Below are 19034 nucleotides of genomic sequence, written 5' to 3' on the forward strand. Positions count from 1 at the left end.
TTATGTGCAGGTGTGCCACTGTATACTTGTAAATCAGAGTCCCAGACTCAGAGTCAAAGACTTACTTAGGGTAGAGGGCTTATGTGCTCAGATATCACATCAAACATCCGACCTCTTCTCTTATTGTTACATTACTTGGATGTTTGAACTTGCTGTGTGGAATGACGTATAGTTTTCACACTCAGCTACACTACACTGCAGCTCAAGAAACATCCGGCATATTTCAGCCCGATACATTTAGCACATGATTCTTCAAAATAACAAAACAATGCAAGAAGGCCTCTTAAGTCAAACCTACTATGAACACGATATCCACTTCACTGAAACAGCATCCTGTGGTGGCTATAGTAATATATATCAAGGGAGGAAGTTGTAGCTATATAGCCATGAGTACTCTAAACTAAAAACAACAGGTAGAGGACTGCCGCAACAGCCTGTGGCAAGGCATCACAGCTCTCACTGACTACCAGGGCTCCAACGCCTCCCTCTACCCCGATGTCACACTGACCAATGAGCTCGGTTTGACAGCAGAGACAGAGAGGGATGAGGACCATCATCCCAGTCACAGAGAGCAGAATGATCAGAGTCAACCCACGCAAAGCTGCAGACCCAGAGAAAGAAGTCAAACATCACCTCCCTCAACAACCGGTAGCTGGTGAGGTGTTATATTAAGGACACCATGGGCCTAGCCACACTAGACCCACACAAGTTTGCCTACTGAGCGACTAGATCCACAGAGGATGCCATCTCCCTCATTCTTCACACGGCTCTGACTCACCTGGAGAGACAGAGCCCCTCTGTGAGGATAGCTCTGCTGGTCCTCACTGGCAAACATCAAACGCCACCAGCTCGGCCTGAGCCCATAGCTCTGTAACTGGATCCAGGGCTTCCGCATATAGCACCCCAAGGCAATGAGACTGGGCCCCCACTCATCCTCCACCATCTCCCTGAGCACAGGCACAACACAGGGATGTGTGTTCTCCCTGTTCACCCATGACTGTGTCCCCGCATTTGAGAACAACCTCTCCCTGAACACTGGAAAAACCAAGGAGCTTCTCATCAACTTCAGGAGATCCCAGGTTGAGGACTTCAGGATGTTCATTGGACGTGAGAGAGTGGAGAGTCTGTCCAGTATCAGGTTCCTGGGAGCACACACCTCCAGGGACATCACATGGACAACACACATCACTGCACAGGTCGAAAAGGCACAGCAGTGGCCGTTTTTTTTTTTTTTTTGAGGGCACTGAAGAAGAGATATCACAGATGCTCTGCAGTGGACAGGAAGGCACTTCAGCCAATGCACAAATGATAATCGGGACTCAGCTCCCCGCGCTAGAGGAGAAGGAAAGCAACAAGCATCTGCGAGGACCAAACACGTTCGTACTATCCTGCTATCTGTGTTTGAACTGCTGTCATCAGGCAGCCGTTACAAAGCCCTCCTCACCAACACAACCAGACTGAAGAAGTTTCTTCCCCAGAGCTGTGGCCGCTCTAAATCAGTCCAAGAAACTTTCTGCCTGATACACAACCATGTCAACAGTTTACATTGTGACCACGCTGCTGCTATGTAAATAATCTTATCTTAACCGGATGACAATCTGAACAACACTGTACATAATATCTGTATATGCCTTAGTCATATTCTGTATTGCGCAGTCAGATTTATATTTATATTTACATTCATGGTTTTATTCATATGTATATTCCACTTCCGTCTAATTCAGATTCAGATCACATTTTTTCCTACTGTTTTAAAGCGTTTTTAACATTTTATAACGTGCATCTTAAGCTGCACAACTTGTGATCTGCATTGACAACAAAGGCTATTCTGTATGGAGGAGGTTGAGGAGGGCCCTGCGATAGACTGGAGACCTGTCCAGGGTGTACCCCGCCTCTCGCCCGATGACAGCTGGGATAGGCTCCAGCTCAAGGAGAATACAGTTCTTAAACCACTTCAAACTGAATGTTAGATAAAACCATGACCGATTATAGAGGTTTAACTTCCTTAACCACATGTTTATTATTGTAAGCGTGACGATACATGTCTGGAGTAGCCAATATAGCAAACAGCACGTGGATCTTGTAACCACGTTACCATGTCCGCTTGTGTTGTTTACATGTATGAGGCTGAAAAATTAATTATCATTATGAATTATTTCCAGGGGCCACTATTACATTCCAGTGTTCCAGTGACTTTCAGTTCACTCTCTGTTCTGTTCACAGACTAAATGTCCCAATGTCTCAGGCAGAAACTAACCCTAACCCTAAATGTATCAGAAATATCACTCATAACTATTTTGTGTGCTTTCTTTTGTTATCAGGTTGCTTTAATGTACTCCCTTCGGTGCAAATACAGCTTTTCTTAGATAGTATAGACAGATTAGAATGATTCAGCGTATTCGGCTGTAGTTTTTCATCAGTGTCATCGGAGGGGAGAACACAGAGACCAAAGAAACTGCTTCAGGGTGGCAAACATTCCTGACATAGTTACAATAGTTGAGTGTTGGTGAGAAACTGATAGACTACATCTCCAAAAATGGTGTCACAGACAGGAAGAGATAGAGAAAGGGAAAGGGGGGGAGAGTGCGAGCAAGAGATACTTCACATGGGTCTTAAAACTTTCTCCGCGGAATTCACCACGAGATTTTAACTCGTAAGTCACACCGTCATATTTCTCTCCCAAGGCGCACAGGTAATGCGACAACTATTCTGCGTGGGTCAGCTGCGTCCTGAGCACGCCCATTACGCACGGCTCCGGTGCGCTGCAGGTGTAGCCCCGGACCCACCCACAAGACAAACTCCTGTCAAAGGCAAGCAGCTGCCTGTCAGACTTGAGCAGAGCAACGCAGAGGAGAAGGATCATCAACAGAGCAGGTAAGAGGCTGATGATTTACCCGGAGTACTTGTTGGAGTTTAACCCGACTGCCGCTGCAGTGTTACTGCGTTTGATTGTGCGTGAACCTGCGCGTCTATCATGTAGATTGCTTCAGAGAGTTCGCGGTGTGTTTCCTGGAGCCGGAGTTCAGGATAGTGACTTTAGAAGGACTGAATGTATAGCTCATTTTCAAAAGGGAAAGATGTAGAAACATTATTTCTGATCAGATGGGTCAGATAGATCCATCTGATCAGGGTTTAGATTTGTTTTAGACTGTGGCGACTAGAGATAGAAACAAACATGATAAAGTTAGTTTCACTATAGACTACACACACAAGCCACCGGGAATATTGCAACAACTATGAATGTATGATTAAAGAAGCTGGTTAAATCCAGTGTTAACCTTTTACTGAATGATAGAAGGTGCCTTGTAGGATCATACCAGTTTAAAGTCTACAGGGACATTATACTGGGCCATAGAACACCAACTTATACACTTTAGTTTGATACTGTCTCCACGAATCAACAATTCCCAGCATAGGCTGTGACCCTGATTGCCCTGACTTTGCTGTATGGGGGTGACTTTGTAATATGACTCACCCAGAATCAAATCACACGTTTCATTGCAGGAACAGTTTGCCTATTACAGCCACAGTGAAGTTGAACTTGCCTTATGCCGTTTGCATTGTTGACACAAAATATCCACAACTGTGTGTAATCCAGGAACCAGTTGTATGATTTGGAATCATTTTAAAGTTCTGAAGTTAATAATACCCTTACTACACAGAGGATTTGTACATAACATATTTATGAATCCTTCAGAGCATAATAAAAAAAGTCTTAACTTACCGTATATGTAATATGGCCCAAAGCATGTGGACACTACTGGCAATGGTTTGCATTGCTATAGACACATTGCTTTCCGCTAATACCTTGCTAGTGAACCGGCATGCAATTTCATAATCTGCTTCTAAACATGTGGCAACATTTGCCACTTCACTGTGGAAGAATGTGACTGCCCTGCAGAGAGCACTGACCTCAACCCCGTCCCACACCTTTGGAAAGAAGCAGACCATTATGTGGAAAATCTTTTTCCTTTAAGTTCATTTAGTTCCTGTGGATTAGTCCAACTGTCACATGCAATCCAGGTGTTATGGATGCTAACCACATACCTACGGCTCTCTAAAGTAGTTCCGCAAACATAATGTTACATAATGTTGGCCACTCTGGGAATATCATGTAACGTAGACAGACTATAGTTTAAGTTCCATGAAAATGAAATGATTTAAAGCACAATAGAAATATAACTGTTGTACCTTGTTTCCAAATACCATTGTGACACATAAAAAAAAATCTCTGCAAGACCAAACTTGGAGCAGAGACTGACAATGAAACCATTGAGTTTTTTTTCTTTGTTCTTTTTTTTCTGTGCTCAGTTAAAGGGTGAGTCTGACTGTACTCTGCACTCTGATAAGAGAGCCACAGAAATGAGGAGTTATCTTTATTTCAGGTGGGCGGAGGGGGGCACTGTCACTAACAAAGGCTCCACGTGGAGCCACACTGTGGCTTTTTGGTTAATTAATGATGCCCATAATAACAACGTCGAGGACTGACCGGACCACGCTGTTCTTACCAGGCTGGGCTTCATGCCCTGGCAGGGTTGCAGCCTTCATGTTTGGTTTGTTTTCATGAAACAGCAAGTACCAGTCAGTGTTAAGGCACTGGTGGTAGTGATGGCTGTCAAGTAGTCACTGTCTGGACTCTTTCTGTGGAAAATCCGTAGGGAGGGCGTACTTATTACTCAGTGAGCCCTTTGTTGTAGCCTTTTTAACTGAACTGCCTTTTAGAAAACTGAACTTATACCTTCAGTTTTCTGACACATTTGCAGCATGGTTCCCCAGGTTTCCAGCAGCACGAGGCAACTTTTAGCAACATTTGTGGCTGCATCCTGTCCAGTTTCCAACATTAGCTAGATGAAGTGAGTTACCAACTAGTGGCTACATTTAAAAGCTATAAAAAGAGATTTTTTGCAAACTGGTGGAGACCAAAGCAGAGTTGAATCCAATATGATAATAAAGCTGCTTTGTCTCTCCTTGATGGGTGACTTTGTGCTAACACATTGGCCGGAATGACTACTTATCATGTGTCAAATTGTATAGGTGCATCTCGAAGTTGATGCATGTGAAGACTGGTAGTGTTAGTGGAGTGAATGGAGCCCACTTTTGGTGTGGCAGTTCTGTGCGTACTGCTGTTGCCCTGCGTGCAAATTGTTGTCGTGGTGCTGTTGTCTTACCAGCTTTTGATCAAACAGCCGTCAGTCACGCATGTGTACGGGTTTTCTGAGCTGAGGAATGCTGCCTGCAACCCCATCCATTAGCAAGTCTGTCTGCCGAATGCTTTTTAGTTCCTGTTCTCTTTCTTTTCCTTTTCTTTCATTCCATCTCTTCTGCTCCATTTGTCTTTGTCTTTCTCCTTCTCTCCTCCCTCACATATCTCTGCATTCTCACTTTCCCTTTCTCTGTTCCATTCCATTAATTCACTTATCTACCCTTTTTCCATCTTCACCCCTTCTCTCTCCATTTGATATAATCCGTTTTATCTTTTCCTTGTTTAATGTATTTGTATCATGATAAATGGGATTTCTCGTTTTACATTTTTTCTACTGTTATTATCAAGTCTCCTGCAATGACTCAGGCGACACGATGAGCTCGCCACTAATCTAAAAGTTTGCGCTTGTCGTCGCACGCTGTGGACCAAACGTTTCCCTGTATTTCCTGCACGCTCCTTTTTTCCCCTCCTCCTCTTTCATATATTTTTTTTCCCATGATCTCTGTTTGTTTTTCTCACCCACACTTCTTTCAGCGTTCCCTTGCACCTCATTTTTCTATTTCAGTCCCCCTCTCCTCCTCATCCACTTTCCCCTCGCTCACTTTCACTTACTTTCTGTTCTGATTTCTTCACGCCGCTTCCTCGTCTTTGGAGTATTCCACTGTTTCCTCATACCACCCCTTCAAAATAAAATAAATCATGCGCACGAAGGTTGGAGTTGATTGGATGTGCACAATATTACAGTGGATTGTAAATTTAAATTAAATAAAGTTGTTTATATCTTCATCCGGCTCTCTCTCTCTGTCTCTCATATGGACACACACCCATGCATACTCTCTGTCTCTCTCTCTCTCTTTCTCTCTCTCTCTCTTTAATGCATTTTAATGGGAGTACATTCTTTCCCTTGACTCTGGCCAGACAGTTAACCAACCAGACCAACGAGAAAACACCACTGTTCTCTCTCATAGTTTTGTCCGACACACACCCACTCCCCTCTCTCACTCTCTCTCTCTCTCTCTGTCTCTCTCAGTCTGTCTTGCCTCCTGTCTCTCACACACACTTGCCAAGAAGGAGTCCACAAATAGAGATATATTAAAAAACCAAAAGGACTTCCTGCTTCCCACTGACTCTTCATCTAACAGTGAGTGACACTGCTGGACAATGGATGGGGATGGATTGTTCTCACTGATAGTTGTTCATACCCATGCCGATGCCCAAGTTACTGCTATGGCATAATTGGCTTACTTATTAACTGTGGCTGCCCAGCTAACTGCTAACACACTAATAGAGGGGTTTCTGTTTTGCCTCAGCTGTTGTGTTCTCCCTCAGAGCATTTTGGTTCCAGAGTTGTGCACCATGTCATTGGTTAATGAGTTACTGAATGGTGGAGAGAACTCTTCCAGCTAACAAGGCGGCTAAATGATTGCAGGTCACTATGTGGCTATGTGGTGTTGTCATGTTGTCTTTGTTTTGTCTTCATGTATTTAGAAAGCGTTTAAGATTGATTTTAAGTTTTAAGATTGAAATCAGATTAAGCCTAGACCTAGGACTAGGAGTTTATCATCAGACGTGATGTGAATAACTCTGTCAGATCAGTTCTGGACCACTTGCAGTTGTGGTCCTAGGTCCGATTCACTTCCTGTCAGATTCTGTGTGAAAACCTCACATGATTGATTATGATTTGGCAAATTGTCGTTACTCTTGTATGCATGCAGTTCACATTTCAGTTAAATCTGTTTAATCGGTTTAAGCGGAACTGTTTAGGACCTCAACAATGTTCACGCTGCAGGCAAATATGTGTCATTTACAAATATGAATGTGAACCATTGATGTAAAAGAGAATGGACAAGCCAAACTCACACAGTATGTGTCTCACACATTAAATGGGACCTACAATGAATGGATCAACAGGACTAAAGGGGGCTTGGTCCTAGGGCTAGGCAAGCGGGAATTCATTCATGCAAATATGAATTCTTACAAGTTCAGTACCAGCCTGTGCATGTGCATGTGAGACTTCAATAAGATGATAGATGATGTCATTGTTTTTAGAAAACTTGCTTCCCTGGCAGCAGATACCTGTTTGATCCCTGTCCCATGTGTCCTCATTTACCAAAAACTCCATTACCTCAGTATTTACTGTATGTCACACTAGGTGTCAAAACTGTCATCTCAACATCTCAGCATCAAGGGGATGTGCAGTATTTGCGAGAAAAAAGGTTGATACATACATGCTTCCTGTTTTCTTCTGAAGAGTGACTAACTAATTCAGAATCCCTTAGTCATTCTTTAAATTTCAAAATCCAGACAGTCAACATTTTCAGACAAAGTCTGTCTGATCTGATGATCTGAATTATTGTCTAATGCGAGGAGCAGTCATTCATGGTATCAGATTTGTACAAAGGTCAGAAAAATGTTCTCACAATGACAAGAAGAGTGTGTTGTCATGCTGCAGTATACTCCCATGACAGAGTTTTTATTCAGGGTGTTGTCTGCCTGTCAGCGCATTGGGATGTTTTTCAAAGGAGAAAAGTATGTCTGTGTTTGCTGTCATTCTGCTCAAGCTTTACTCCTGTTCCTTTCATGTTTGCAGAAGTGACAGTACGTATCACGCAGCCTGACGGAGACATCCGATAGATACCGGCCCCGTATAAACTGTTACATGATGTTTGTACAGCTTACAAATAAAACATTTACTTATTTTTTATTAGTAAATATTTTCCTAAAGAAATTCAAATTGTCAAAACTACTAGATATAATTTATTTAAGGGGGCTTTCGCAATTATTTTGAATAACACAAATACCTACGTACATGCATATGTACATGCCAGTGTTTAATCTCTGTTAGCTGGATCAGTGGATGCAGGAGTCAAACCATTAAATGGAACATAACAATATATAACTGACTACTGCTATTGTCCACCACTGTTTGGTGGATATGTCATTGTCACTCCCTGCTTTTGCCAGTTTGCCAGACCTCAATTGAATGGTTTGACACGAGGACTCAATCTTGACTCCATAAAGCACTGTAATTATTTAGCGTCTTCTGAGCTTAGTCTTAGAACAAACCGTCTATTGTGCGGTATATTCATATCTCTTCTATTCACATGTCAAGTCGCCTGGTATGAGGAACACCCCGAACAGGCATCTGCTGTCCGTCAATCATTAACACAATGGCATCTATGTACAGGAAGAGAATTCTTCTCGTAAACCCCTTAAAAGGCCTTTACGTGCTGTCCATTAGTGACAACGCTCCGTGTTAGAGCTTTGACATCCATCTACTTTTCAATCTGGTCAAATGTTTTATATTAAACCTTTGTTTTCCTACATTTTCAGTCTTTGTAAAAGTTTACGGCAGTCATTTCAGCAATGGACAGATGAGTAAAAGCACTGTAGAGTTGAACTGAACTGTGGAGTTGAATTTGTTTACACCAAAATGGTTCTGATTGGTTGGAGGTCTATGCAGTTGCATTCAGAGGTATTTTTGTTGCCAATGGTGTGTTAGCAGACTCATTTTCAAATCATGTTATGTTTGTCACTGTGGCACGCAGGACAGGTCCTAATACTACAGTATTGAGCCTTGAGCAATGTTTCTTTGGAGATTATACAAATCAGGGGTGCAAATCAGAACATTCTGGGTTTTTCAAGTGTTCCGTTACTGCAGTTATTAGCAAAATGTGGCACCACAGCTGCTGAGTGCTACGAGGAACAACACAGAATTTAAAAAGGAGCTGCTTTAAGCTGTGGATCATGTGAAATCATTGGGGTCTCATGTGGCAGACTTGTAAGCATAATGGTTAGATTTTCCTTGCCACTTGGGAGCCATCTCGAGAAGAAACAGTCATTAAACATACAGCATGTCAAAGTGTTAATGGAGCTACTACAGCTGATAGTAATGATGATAGTAATGATAGTAATGTGTAAAAATGAAAAAAATGATTAAACAAAATAGCTAAATACATTCTTTATGTTATTTACCTCATTCATGTCCTCTCACTATTATTATTATGGTATGGACCCATGGTGATAAAAACCCAGAGGAGTAGCAATTATTGGACGCTTAATTGTTAATAAATTATGGTCCAGTTTTCATCTAACAGCAAAGTAAAGCTAAAAAGTTAAAGAGATGTGCTGCTGGATGAGGATCAACCACAAAGCGTGATGTGCTGTAGCTAGTAACTGGTGCTTGTTTTTGCAGTCCATTCTTGGGTAGTGGTAAGAGTCGGATAAGATGGTGAGTGAATGTCTCATGACATCACAAACTGAAGGAGGATGGAGATGGCAGGTATGTTAGAAATGAGGGCGTGAGCCTTAAAGGACAAGCTAACATGCAAACCAGTTTGGAATGGAAACGTTAGAGCAGAGGCGTGGAGTCAAGGCACAGAACCTTAAGAGAAGACTTGTGACTTGACCTGGACTGTGACTTGTCTGTTCATGTAGATTTGAATCTTTTTAGTGGATGCCCTCCGCTGTTCACAAACAGAAATGATCATTTTAAAAAAACTGCCTAGCACAGTACTGCACCTTATTTTTTATTACTGATGAATCGTCTGATAATATCCTCTATATATTGATTGATTCTTCTTTAATGGTTACTTCAGCATTACAGTATAACTTTAAATGAGAGTCCTTTTGTGCGGTTTGTTTTTGTCTTCATATCAAGGCATTACATAACTCAAATATCAATTTTAACAGAGGTGGGGTGGCAGGACGTTTGTACATTGTTATCGCATACTGTACACAATCCGCTAAACAGCCCTGCCTCACCTTTCCCTGATAATCCTATTTCATAAATCAACATTTGCTAGAAATCTTATCTGTTGACTTCCTTGAAAATCTCTCTTTGGTTGAGTTGTTTATATCTCAGACATACTGAGCATGCCTGTCATATAGACGTTATTGTTTCGACTCCACTACACTCGGCGTGACAGCATCACAGTACCAGTTGTGAGTCATATAAGATTGTCTGATAACTTTATTATTATTTCATGTCTACAGTGTGAATAGGAATAAAGATGAAAGTAAAGACAAGTAACAGAGGCTCTAATTGCAACATCTTAAGATGCAGTGCCCTAAAACCAACACCGTCTAATCACAGATTTGAGATCATTCTGGGCCCACTTTGTTCCTAAAATGCAACAACTGAGTAGTATCCTTTTGCATTGCCAGAGGTTTCTGACCACTTGACCAATTGATCAAACACCTGCAATAGTAAATGGGGATTACTGGCGTTTCTATCCACTAATATTAGGAGGGTGGCTCCAATTTTCCACAGGTGCCAGTAAATCTTTGCAGAAGAAGAGGGTGCAGCAGGATGCTCCAGTCAACCCTCAAAGAACAGAAAAAAAAAATTCATGAGTAAGGATTATTTATGGAACATTGCCTGTAAATCTGAAGGCACTTTCCAGAATGGCCATGACTCATCTTTCTGCCATTCTGCTTCATGGAAATATCCTGCTTAATGGTCTGTTCACTCAAGATACGTTTTGGTAATGGTATCAACAAGTCTTTAGCAAAAGATGAGTCAGAGATTTAGTGGCCTCTGTAATTAGAATGGAAAGAAAATAATCAATTTCTCATGACTCTTCTGAGTGGTTTGGCACATTCTATCAACCTCTCTTTCTTACTTTCTTATTTGTCTATTTTAACATAACCCTAGCAATTTCCCTGAACAAGCTGCTGGGGTGTATTTTGTTGAGAAATAACACACCCTGCATTAGGGATTGTGCAGACTTGTCGGTTTGTCGACAACAGTGACGCCTCCAAGAAGACAGGTGAGGAGCCCAGTGGGTCACTGCAGCAAGCAGAGGTTAACCAAGTGTGTGGAAATACTTGACTAAAGACGAAGCCCAAACTGCAGTGACATGCAAAATATGTAGATCAGTCCTGAAAGATAACAAAAGTACTACTGCAATGCACACTCATTTGAAAAAGGCACCCGCTAACTCTAGCAGAGGTACGGTCCAAATCTTATCAACAGCAGTTACATAACAACACCAAACGCCCCGCAGTGGCACTGAGAAGATGGCTGAAAAATCTACAATTTATTGGTGAAATTAATTGTCAAATTTATCAGACGTTTAGCTACAGTACACGTAAAAGGCTTTGCAGAAGTACTGCATTTTTTTTTTTTTTTTAAACCTGGCATTACTATCCCTTCGTACGACACACTGTGGTGTACTGTTGATGGTGCTGAGTTGCAGCCTGTTCTTATACAGGCTATGCACAGCTGTCCGTTCTCGGCATACGTATTCAGGTCAAGAATATAGATTTCACTGTTGCAAAGCATTACTTTCTACTGTGTTTTCATTAGTCAGGACATCAGTGACTAGTCGGTGACTAGTCAGTCGATTTTCATCACTTAACAGTCTGCTTCTGAACTCATGCAACCCCTACCCTGAAGTGCACATTTAGTATTTAGTATTTAGTATTTCTAAAAGTTAGAAGACTGATAACACTCTGAGGTTTGCCCGGCTAATCAAACAAGCCTAATAAAACTATAGCTGGCAGCTTTTTAGTTTAGCTTGCATAAAAAAAGCTTACCTAAACAACTTAAAATGACAAAATCCGCATAAGACCACTTGTACATTCTAATAATGAATAGATTATATATAATACTGATTTCACCTTTTAAGCTAGGCTAAGCTAATTGGTGCTAACTTTGCATGAAGTGTACAGATGTGAGAAAGATATGATGACACAAACTCTGCTGACAGGCAGTTGGTGTACTGACAGGGCGTCTTAAGTTTAGCTATCTTATGCTCTTAAATGTTTGTGTATGACTCAAGTATGTTGACAGAAACAGCCCTTGGCAGTAATTGTTTGGATCTCAGGGCGTACCAAACCAAGGACATCTAAAGTAATTTTAGGGCTAATCCTATCAAGTAAGGTTTTTTTCTTCCTCTCTTCTTTTGCTACATTACGTTTTAGCATTTACCATATCTGTAAATTGCTAGTGATGTGGTTATTGTTTCCACTTACAAGGGCAATGTCAAAACCTATATTGATATCACTGTTTCATTTTTAATAATTTTTTTACCATTCACTGCACGGAAATCTGGCTGAAACAAGAAACTGTTGTAAAGTCTAATTAAGTCTTTCTTTTTTATCTTTCATTCCATTCCTTTGCAAAGTTCACATTCCCCACCTCAACAAAATGTTCAGGTCAAATGTTTTGGATTTTAAGGTCATGAGCGTGTTTTGGAGCCCATTTTCTACATCTTGTAATTCCTCCCGCTAATGGACACCTGAGAGTCCTAATTATTCGTCTGCATCATTTAGAAGCTGCTTCAGAGGGTCTCCTGGAATGCATCTTAGTGCATTTTTGCATTTTACAGCTCCTTGTGTTTTTTTTTTTTTTTTTTTTGCTCCAAGTTTTAATGAGTGTTGTTTTGCATTATGCAGTACCTCCAGGCTTCAATTTGGCATCTGGGGAAGTTGGCTTAACTCCAAGACTGCGGTCACCCAGTGCTTATTACTCATTAAGCCTCGTCGGAGGGCCGAGTGGGTGCAGGCTGGGTGGGTGCTGGGTGGGAGTTGGAGTGCTTGGAGAGTTGATGTTGTTGTTGTTTATGTTCTAGTTTTGAAACTGAACTTAGAGATGAGAAAGTGAAGGAGTCTGAAAAAGAAAGTCTGCATATCGTGCATACTCCACAGGCTATTTGAAGGTGTGTGCACATCATGGCTGTAGCATTATAAACTTTTTTTACTGACAGTTTTAACAGCCCATTGTCCATAAGAACACTGATATTGAATAATTCTGGAGGACAGATTACAATGACAGCAGCAGCATTTCTGAGTGCACATGGGTTGGATATAAACGTAGCAACGTGGTTAATTTGTGATTTGTGTTAGGTAACCAAAACTCCTTGGACATGGTTCAATCATTAAAAGATGAACCCATCCCGCACTGACTAGCTGCCAGTACATGCTCTGCCTTTGGAATGTAAGTCTTATGCATTACACGGTCATACACCAGCCACCCTTCATGCCACGTTGACATCATATAGAAAGGATAAAAGAGATTTCCAGTCTCTGTAGTTCTGTTGATTCAGTTCCCTCATGGGTGGAGGTTTCCTGTTGTAAGGCATACATATTTGTTTGGCCACTTTCCAGGCAGCCGCATAATTGTTACACTGATGATGTGACCTTTTTCATAAATTGTACTACTTCATGCTATGGCGTTGATCACTAAGATATACTGTACAACAATCCAGTATGGTAAAGTTCTCATTCTTAAACAAAATAGGTCAGCATAGCTGTCATTAACCTTCCAAATGAACCCCATGAATTTAATCTGCTATATCTATTGGTAAATTCTGATATAAAGTCTATATTTGGCAACAAAAGCTACACCTGAAACTTGTTAGCTAATGCACCAGAAATGCTGTAAAAATGAATTATTTTTCAATTCTTGTCATTTATTATGACACTGTCTTACAACAGGCAGGTTTTCCATCGCAATATAATTTTTTTTTTACTAAACTCGAGTAATGGATCCATGGATTACCTTCTCCTGTTCATCATGTGTCAGTCCTGCCTTGCAGTGGTGCTATTGTTCAATACAGGTCAGTTTTATGCTTTGCAGACATTTTGCATGCCCTATATTTTCCAGACCGGTTTGGGGAGAAGGTCCACCACACAGAATGGAGGAACTGCATGAGATAAATTCCATCTGTGTCCACCAACCACCTGCAGAAAACAATTTATGGCCGCACTGACAGACGTGTGAACACCCAGTGAAATACAATCAATGCAACAGTGTAACAACACCATGATAATTGTGCCTGGAGGAAAGAGATCATTCACATCAGCACGAAAGGTCTCTCACCAGAAAGTGTTCACTTTTTTTTAATGAATAAAACCTGTATATACACTATGTGTGTTGGGATGTGGGTGAAACTGAGAGTGGTATTGCGCCATATAGCCTAGTATAAATGGTACATGAAGGAAGATGGGGTGTTTCATAAGACATCGGGTTATTTTTGTTATAACCTGGCATGTTATTTGTTGACATAGCTTACTTTCCATACTCTGGATATGTCATCCAAAGCCTAACCCTAACCCTAACCCTGTGATCTAGATTTAGGTGCCAGTATAATTTCCTTTTCAGTTCATTGCTTTCTACGTACACAGTGCCTACCTTTTTCTTTCGTCTTGCAAATGAGCCCAGAACCTGAATAGAGGATTTAACACATTTCTGTGTGACTGCTTCTCGACAAACACACGGGCTGGTTGTTTTGTAGTATTTGACACGGCTAATGACAGTGCGGAGAGACATCTGATCTTGACCTTGTGTAATTGTTAAATTCAGAGGAACTGGTTCAGGCTATGCTTCAATTAAAAGGGGAGGAGCAAAGTGGGAGAGTCAAACAGAGGTGCTGTATTGCTTATTCGCCTAATCATTAGGTACAGACAAACTGGTTCCACTGTGCAGATACAGAGAGGCATGCCGCTGCCATGTACCGGACTCTGCACAGTCCTGTTTGAAATAGGTCTTAGATGAACAAAAATGACATAAAACCAACGTGGCAAGGATTTGTTTGAAAGCAATGCATAGCAAATTTGAATGAAAATCCAAAGAGGCTAAATCCACATCAGTATGAGGCCGGCAAGTATGTGACACCTGTCCACATCTGTGTATTTGTTAGTCTGGTAGGCTGCTTCATTCCTATATAGCTCAGTAAAATCTTAAAACATTAATTTTCAGAGTAATATGTTTCTAACTTTTTGGCTGCAGTTTGAGGAAGACCCTTTCTACTTCCTACATGGCAATGACCCCAAGCATGAACCCAGGTCCGATTTGGAGTCAAGGTTTGGAGTGGGAGCAATAGGGAAAAAATGTAACATAGACCTTGTACTCTCCAGTTATTACTATAGCATGGAAGGATCTCAAATTCAGTTTACTGCAAGTTAAAAATTACCACATCAAAGAGTCAGACTCAGCCCACAATCCCAGTACATCAGCTGATAGCAGTTGATCTCAGTTGGCTCAGCTGATTCCCTACATGCATCCAGGGCACCACATTAACGCTGCTTCACAATGCATACCGTTGCTCCTTCCTTTGTGAGCCACATTGATACTGACCTCTTCCCCAGCTCCTCCTTTTTCTGCTCTGTCTGATTTAATCAGTGTCATTGATAACTGCTCTGGCCTGTACCCAAGGATGTTCTTTGTCCCTCCTCTCCTGCTCCTCCTGCATGGAAAGGGTAGGAAAGTCCCAGAACCGAGCCACACCTCCGCTTACTGCAGATGAAAATAGCTGCTCTATCACAGGCTACCTTCAGCCAATCAGATTGTCCCCTTCGACTGCTGTCGCTCCTAAAACGTGAATGCAGCCATCAGTAGTGCCTCACGGGATGCTGCCACGTCTAGGACAGTTTTGTGATTTGTCGTCAGCCCATGTAAAGGTTTACACCCTGAATACCTGCTGGTACAGGAAGCCAATCCAACTTCCCCTGCCCTCAAAATATTTGTGGCCGAAAGTTGGACTGGAACTGCTCCACTGGGAAGTGTTTACAGCTCCGGTAGAGATCTGCCGGGCCAATCAAATCGTTTGGGTTGGCGTTATGTGATGATGGAAAGAAGAGTAACAGCAACATAGGCATACACGTCATTTGAGTGTGGAGTTGATTTTGTTTCCAACTAAATGCCTCTGATTGGTTGTAGCACTATCTAGTTGCGTGCAGAGGTATAATTCGTTTCTCTGTATCAGTTGAAACATGCCCCATAATGAGATCCAAATACCAGATAGTTATCACTTGGGATAACTATGGGATAAAAATATTGCCATTAAAAGTAATCAAACTCCAAATTCCAAAACTAAACAATTTTTTAAATATGAAATGCATGTTACTTGACATTTGTGCAACTTCACATATTTTTTACAGCGCCAGTGAACTTTGACAGACAGATAAAAGTTCCACCACGGTGAAACATATCTGGTCAGTAAAAGAGGCCGCGAGGCGTCTCCTGCTGTTAACTCCCAGTTTAAAGTTCCTACGGGTTCAAAGTGCAGTAGCATACAAGGTGACATGCCAGAGCTCTGAGTCACCAGGAAGACGTTCTGGGTAGCGTAGGAGTTGTCATGCTCTTCTTCTCCACAGACAGTTCTGTTTGCTGAGTAATAACTTGTTGTTATCATGACAATGCGACCTTTTTTATGAGCGTGAATATGAGCTGAACAGATGATAGCAATGTTTGACATGTGTCCCTGCAGTCGGAGCAAATCTTTATTGAAAATCCTAAAACTAAGTAGATAATAAACCCATATATATTGGTTTATTAAGAAGAAAGCAATAAAAACTTGGACAGAATGGATACATAACAACAGATTATGCATTAAAAGATGATAATGGGCGATGCATAACTTCCTGCAGGTGGAGAAGCAGCTTCACCTGACTGCATAATACTGTATTATTAGTTCAAACAAACAAGTATGCGGTGTGTCATCTGAAAAGAATGGGACGCACCCCTGACATGCTGCCACAGTTTGGGGAAATGAAAAGTAACTGTTTTATCAGAACAATTTTACTTTCACCATTGTAGGTTTTTGAGTAGGAGGCTGTCTGAAAGGTCTTTCCTGATGATGCTTCATTGTTTAAAAATGCATCATCTGAAACTGTAACTCTCAGTATGAAAAAAATACACATGTAAGGAGTCAAATGACTGTTATGATGACACACCCATGGAAAATTACAACCAAATGCAGCTCTTTTAAGCCTTTTCTAGCATATTGTTTTGATTTTACACAGCTGATGTCCGACACGTGAGATGAGCAAGACAGACTGAGCTCTCTTAAACTTTCTCTGTCACTCCACTGATGACAGTCAATGCCCGTTGGATGACGTAACCGAGTGCTTGATTGACACTGCAAATTTGTGATAGGTTTGCAAAGAAACTCAAAACAAGTTGACTTGCTGACGATGGAGGGATGCGTCCATTGTCTCGTATCAGCCTATGTATAAATCCGCTTTACTGCCCAATAACAAACAGCAGACAGGCAGAAGGTGTTGGGGAGTAGAGCGGCTAAAATCTAGCAGCTAAAAAGCCAGCTGACACACATGCACGACTTTAAATGGTATGATGATGCTGCTCGGGCTCTACTGGATGTGGAAGTATAGGCAGCTGGTTGCTAATGTGTCAGCCAGAACCTTTTTAGGCCGTGATAATGTACATCAGGCTGTCTGGGATGTGCAGCTTGTGGTGGAATTTCGCCACCCTACAATCAAAGCTGTAAGTGGCTTTTAACAAAGGTCATTTCCTCTGTTACTTCCTCTACAATTCTGTTGTACACTTTACAAAACAGATAGAAAGTCTCCCCAAAAGTCTTTAGTCCACTAGGCCAGAGTCTCATCAAAGTTTCTGTAAATATTCGTGTTTCCCAGAGGAGGAATGATGACACACTTTGGTGGCTTACCATAAACTTACCTTATCTTAAACATTTACAGAAGAAATATAAAAGGAAATTCCCCAACTAGCCTTGAAATTTATGGAAATTCTTTCCTAGTTCGCAAAAGATGACTTTGGATCGAGATTTTAAATACACTCTCAAAATTGGCGAGACCACACTAAATTCTCAGTGTGCTGTTGTTTCTGTCCAACGCCCTTGCTTCATTGTAATGTAACGACAGTTACAGGGTCTGGCAAAGTTTTAGGCTTTCACTTCTGTCACCTGCTGTCTTTGTGTGTGTGTGTCATAAAAAAAACAGGTACAAAGTCAAAAAAGAAAGGACAGAAAACTGCAGACATGCAAGGAGCCTCCGCCCTCCTCATACCTGCATGCTTATCAAGGTGTGTCTGATTTGGTCACCTGCCACAGTCATCAGGCCCCACCCAGGCACACCCTGGGGCGGGAATTGGTCCTCCTTCAACTATGGTGGGGGAGTGAGGTCTTGAACTCTGTGATCCAACCTCTGGATTAGTCATATTTTATGTAGTCTTAGCGCTGAATGGACTAGGCTGTAACAGTGTGTTAGAACATAGATTGATGCACAGGGCCGGATTAGATGTTCTGTAATGAAAAAAATCAATTTAACCTGGCCTAGAATGACTTGCAAATCTTATCAACTCTTTTATTTTTTACTGTTCGCTACATCTTTTAAAAGCAATAGAGTTGTGTAAATGTTTTTCCTCTGGGATAAAGAAGCAGTGGATTATTTAAGGTATATCGTTTAAGGTAAGCGTAGATCATTCACATGTTCAGCATGATGATTTACAACAACACTTTTTAATCTTGACATTTTAAAGATAACAATTGTGGGTGAAAGTTTTGAGGACACGCGTACCCCATTTGCACATTTAGTATAAATTGTACTACAGTTAGTTGTTGCTATTTTGTTGTTATGGTGCTGTTCACCTGGTTTAGTTTTGTCTAACGTTTCTAATAAATCAAAGTTTCATTCATGCTTTTATTCCCTCGCTCTGTCACTCACAAACACAAATAAGAGGTTGAGTAAGCCCATCAATCAGGCACTCAATCCCTGACAAACTTTGGCCGGGCCGGATATTAACTGACGAGCTCACATTCTCCTTCCCCCCTGTCTCCCCCTGCCTCTCTCTCTGCTTGCGGGAGGTTGTAGTTAGGGTCATCTCCATGTACACAGAAGTGCAGCCCACCCACTAACACACACACATACAGAGAGAGAAACCCCCTGCGGTCTGAACTCAGTCAGGAAATTAGTTTTGAGTGTGTCTGTCATCATGGACCCGTCTCTCTCTCCAAGTCCTGCAGTGAGTATTTTAGAAACACTTTACAAATATCCAAACGGTGAGATAACTGTATTTTTATTCAAGGTTTTACTGCTGAGACAGTGAGCTAGGTTATTTGTTAGT

At 41.5% G+C, this 19034-nt stretch overlaps 1 protein-coding gene across 1 annotated transcript in view; it reads left to right on the plus strand.

Moving 5' to 3' along the window:
• Positions 1-911: 911 nt before the first annotated feature.
• LOC311507866 (uncharacterized protein) overlaps positions 912-19034 on the plus strand; it is a gene marked incomplete at its 5' end in the record, with an annotated part of 56793 nt that continues 38670 nt past the window's right edge. Inside the window, 2 exons of the mRNA XM_084572406.1 lie at positions 912-1107; positions 2840-2874. Of these exons, the coding sequence (XP_084428532.1) occupies positions 912-1107; positions 2840-2874 (231 nt within the window). The remainder of the gene's footprint in view (positions 1108-2839; positions 2875-19034) is intronic.

The sequence above is a fragment of the Chelon labrosus genome (genome assembly GCF_963514085.1).
Source record: "Chelon labrosus genome assembly, chromosome: 22".
Classification (NCBI taxonomy): domain Eukaryota; kingdom Metazoa; phylum Chordata; class Actinopteri; order Mugiliformes; family Mugilidae; genus Chelon; species Chelon labrosus.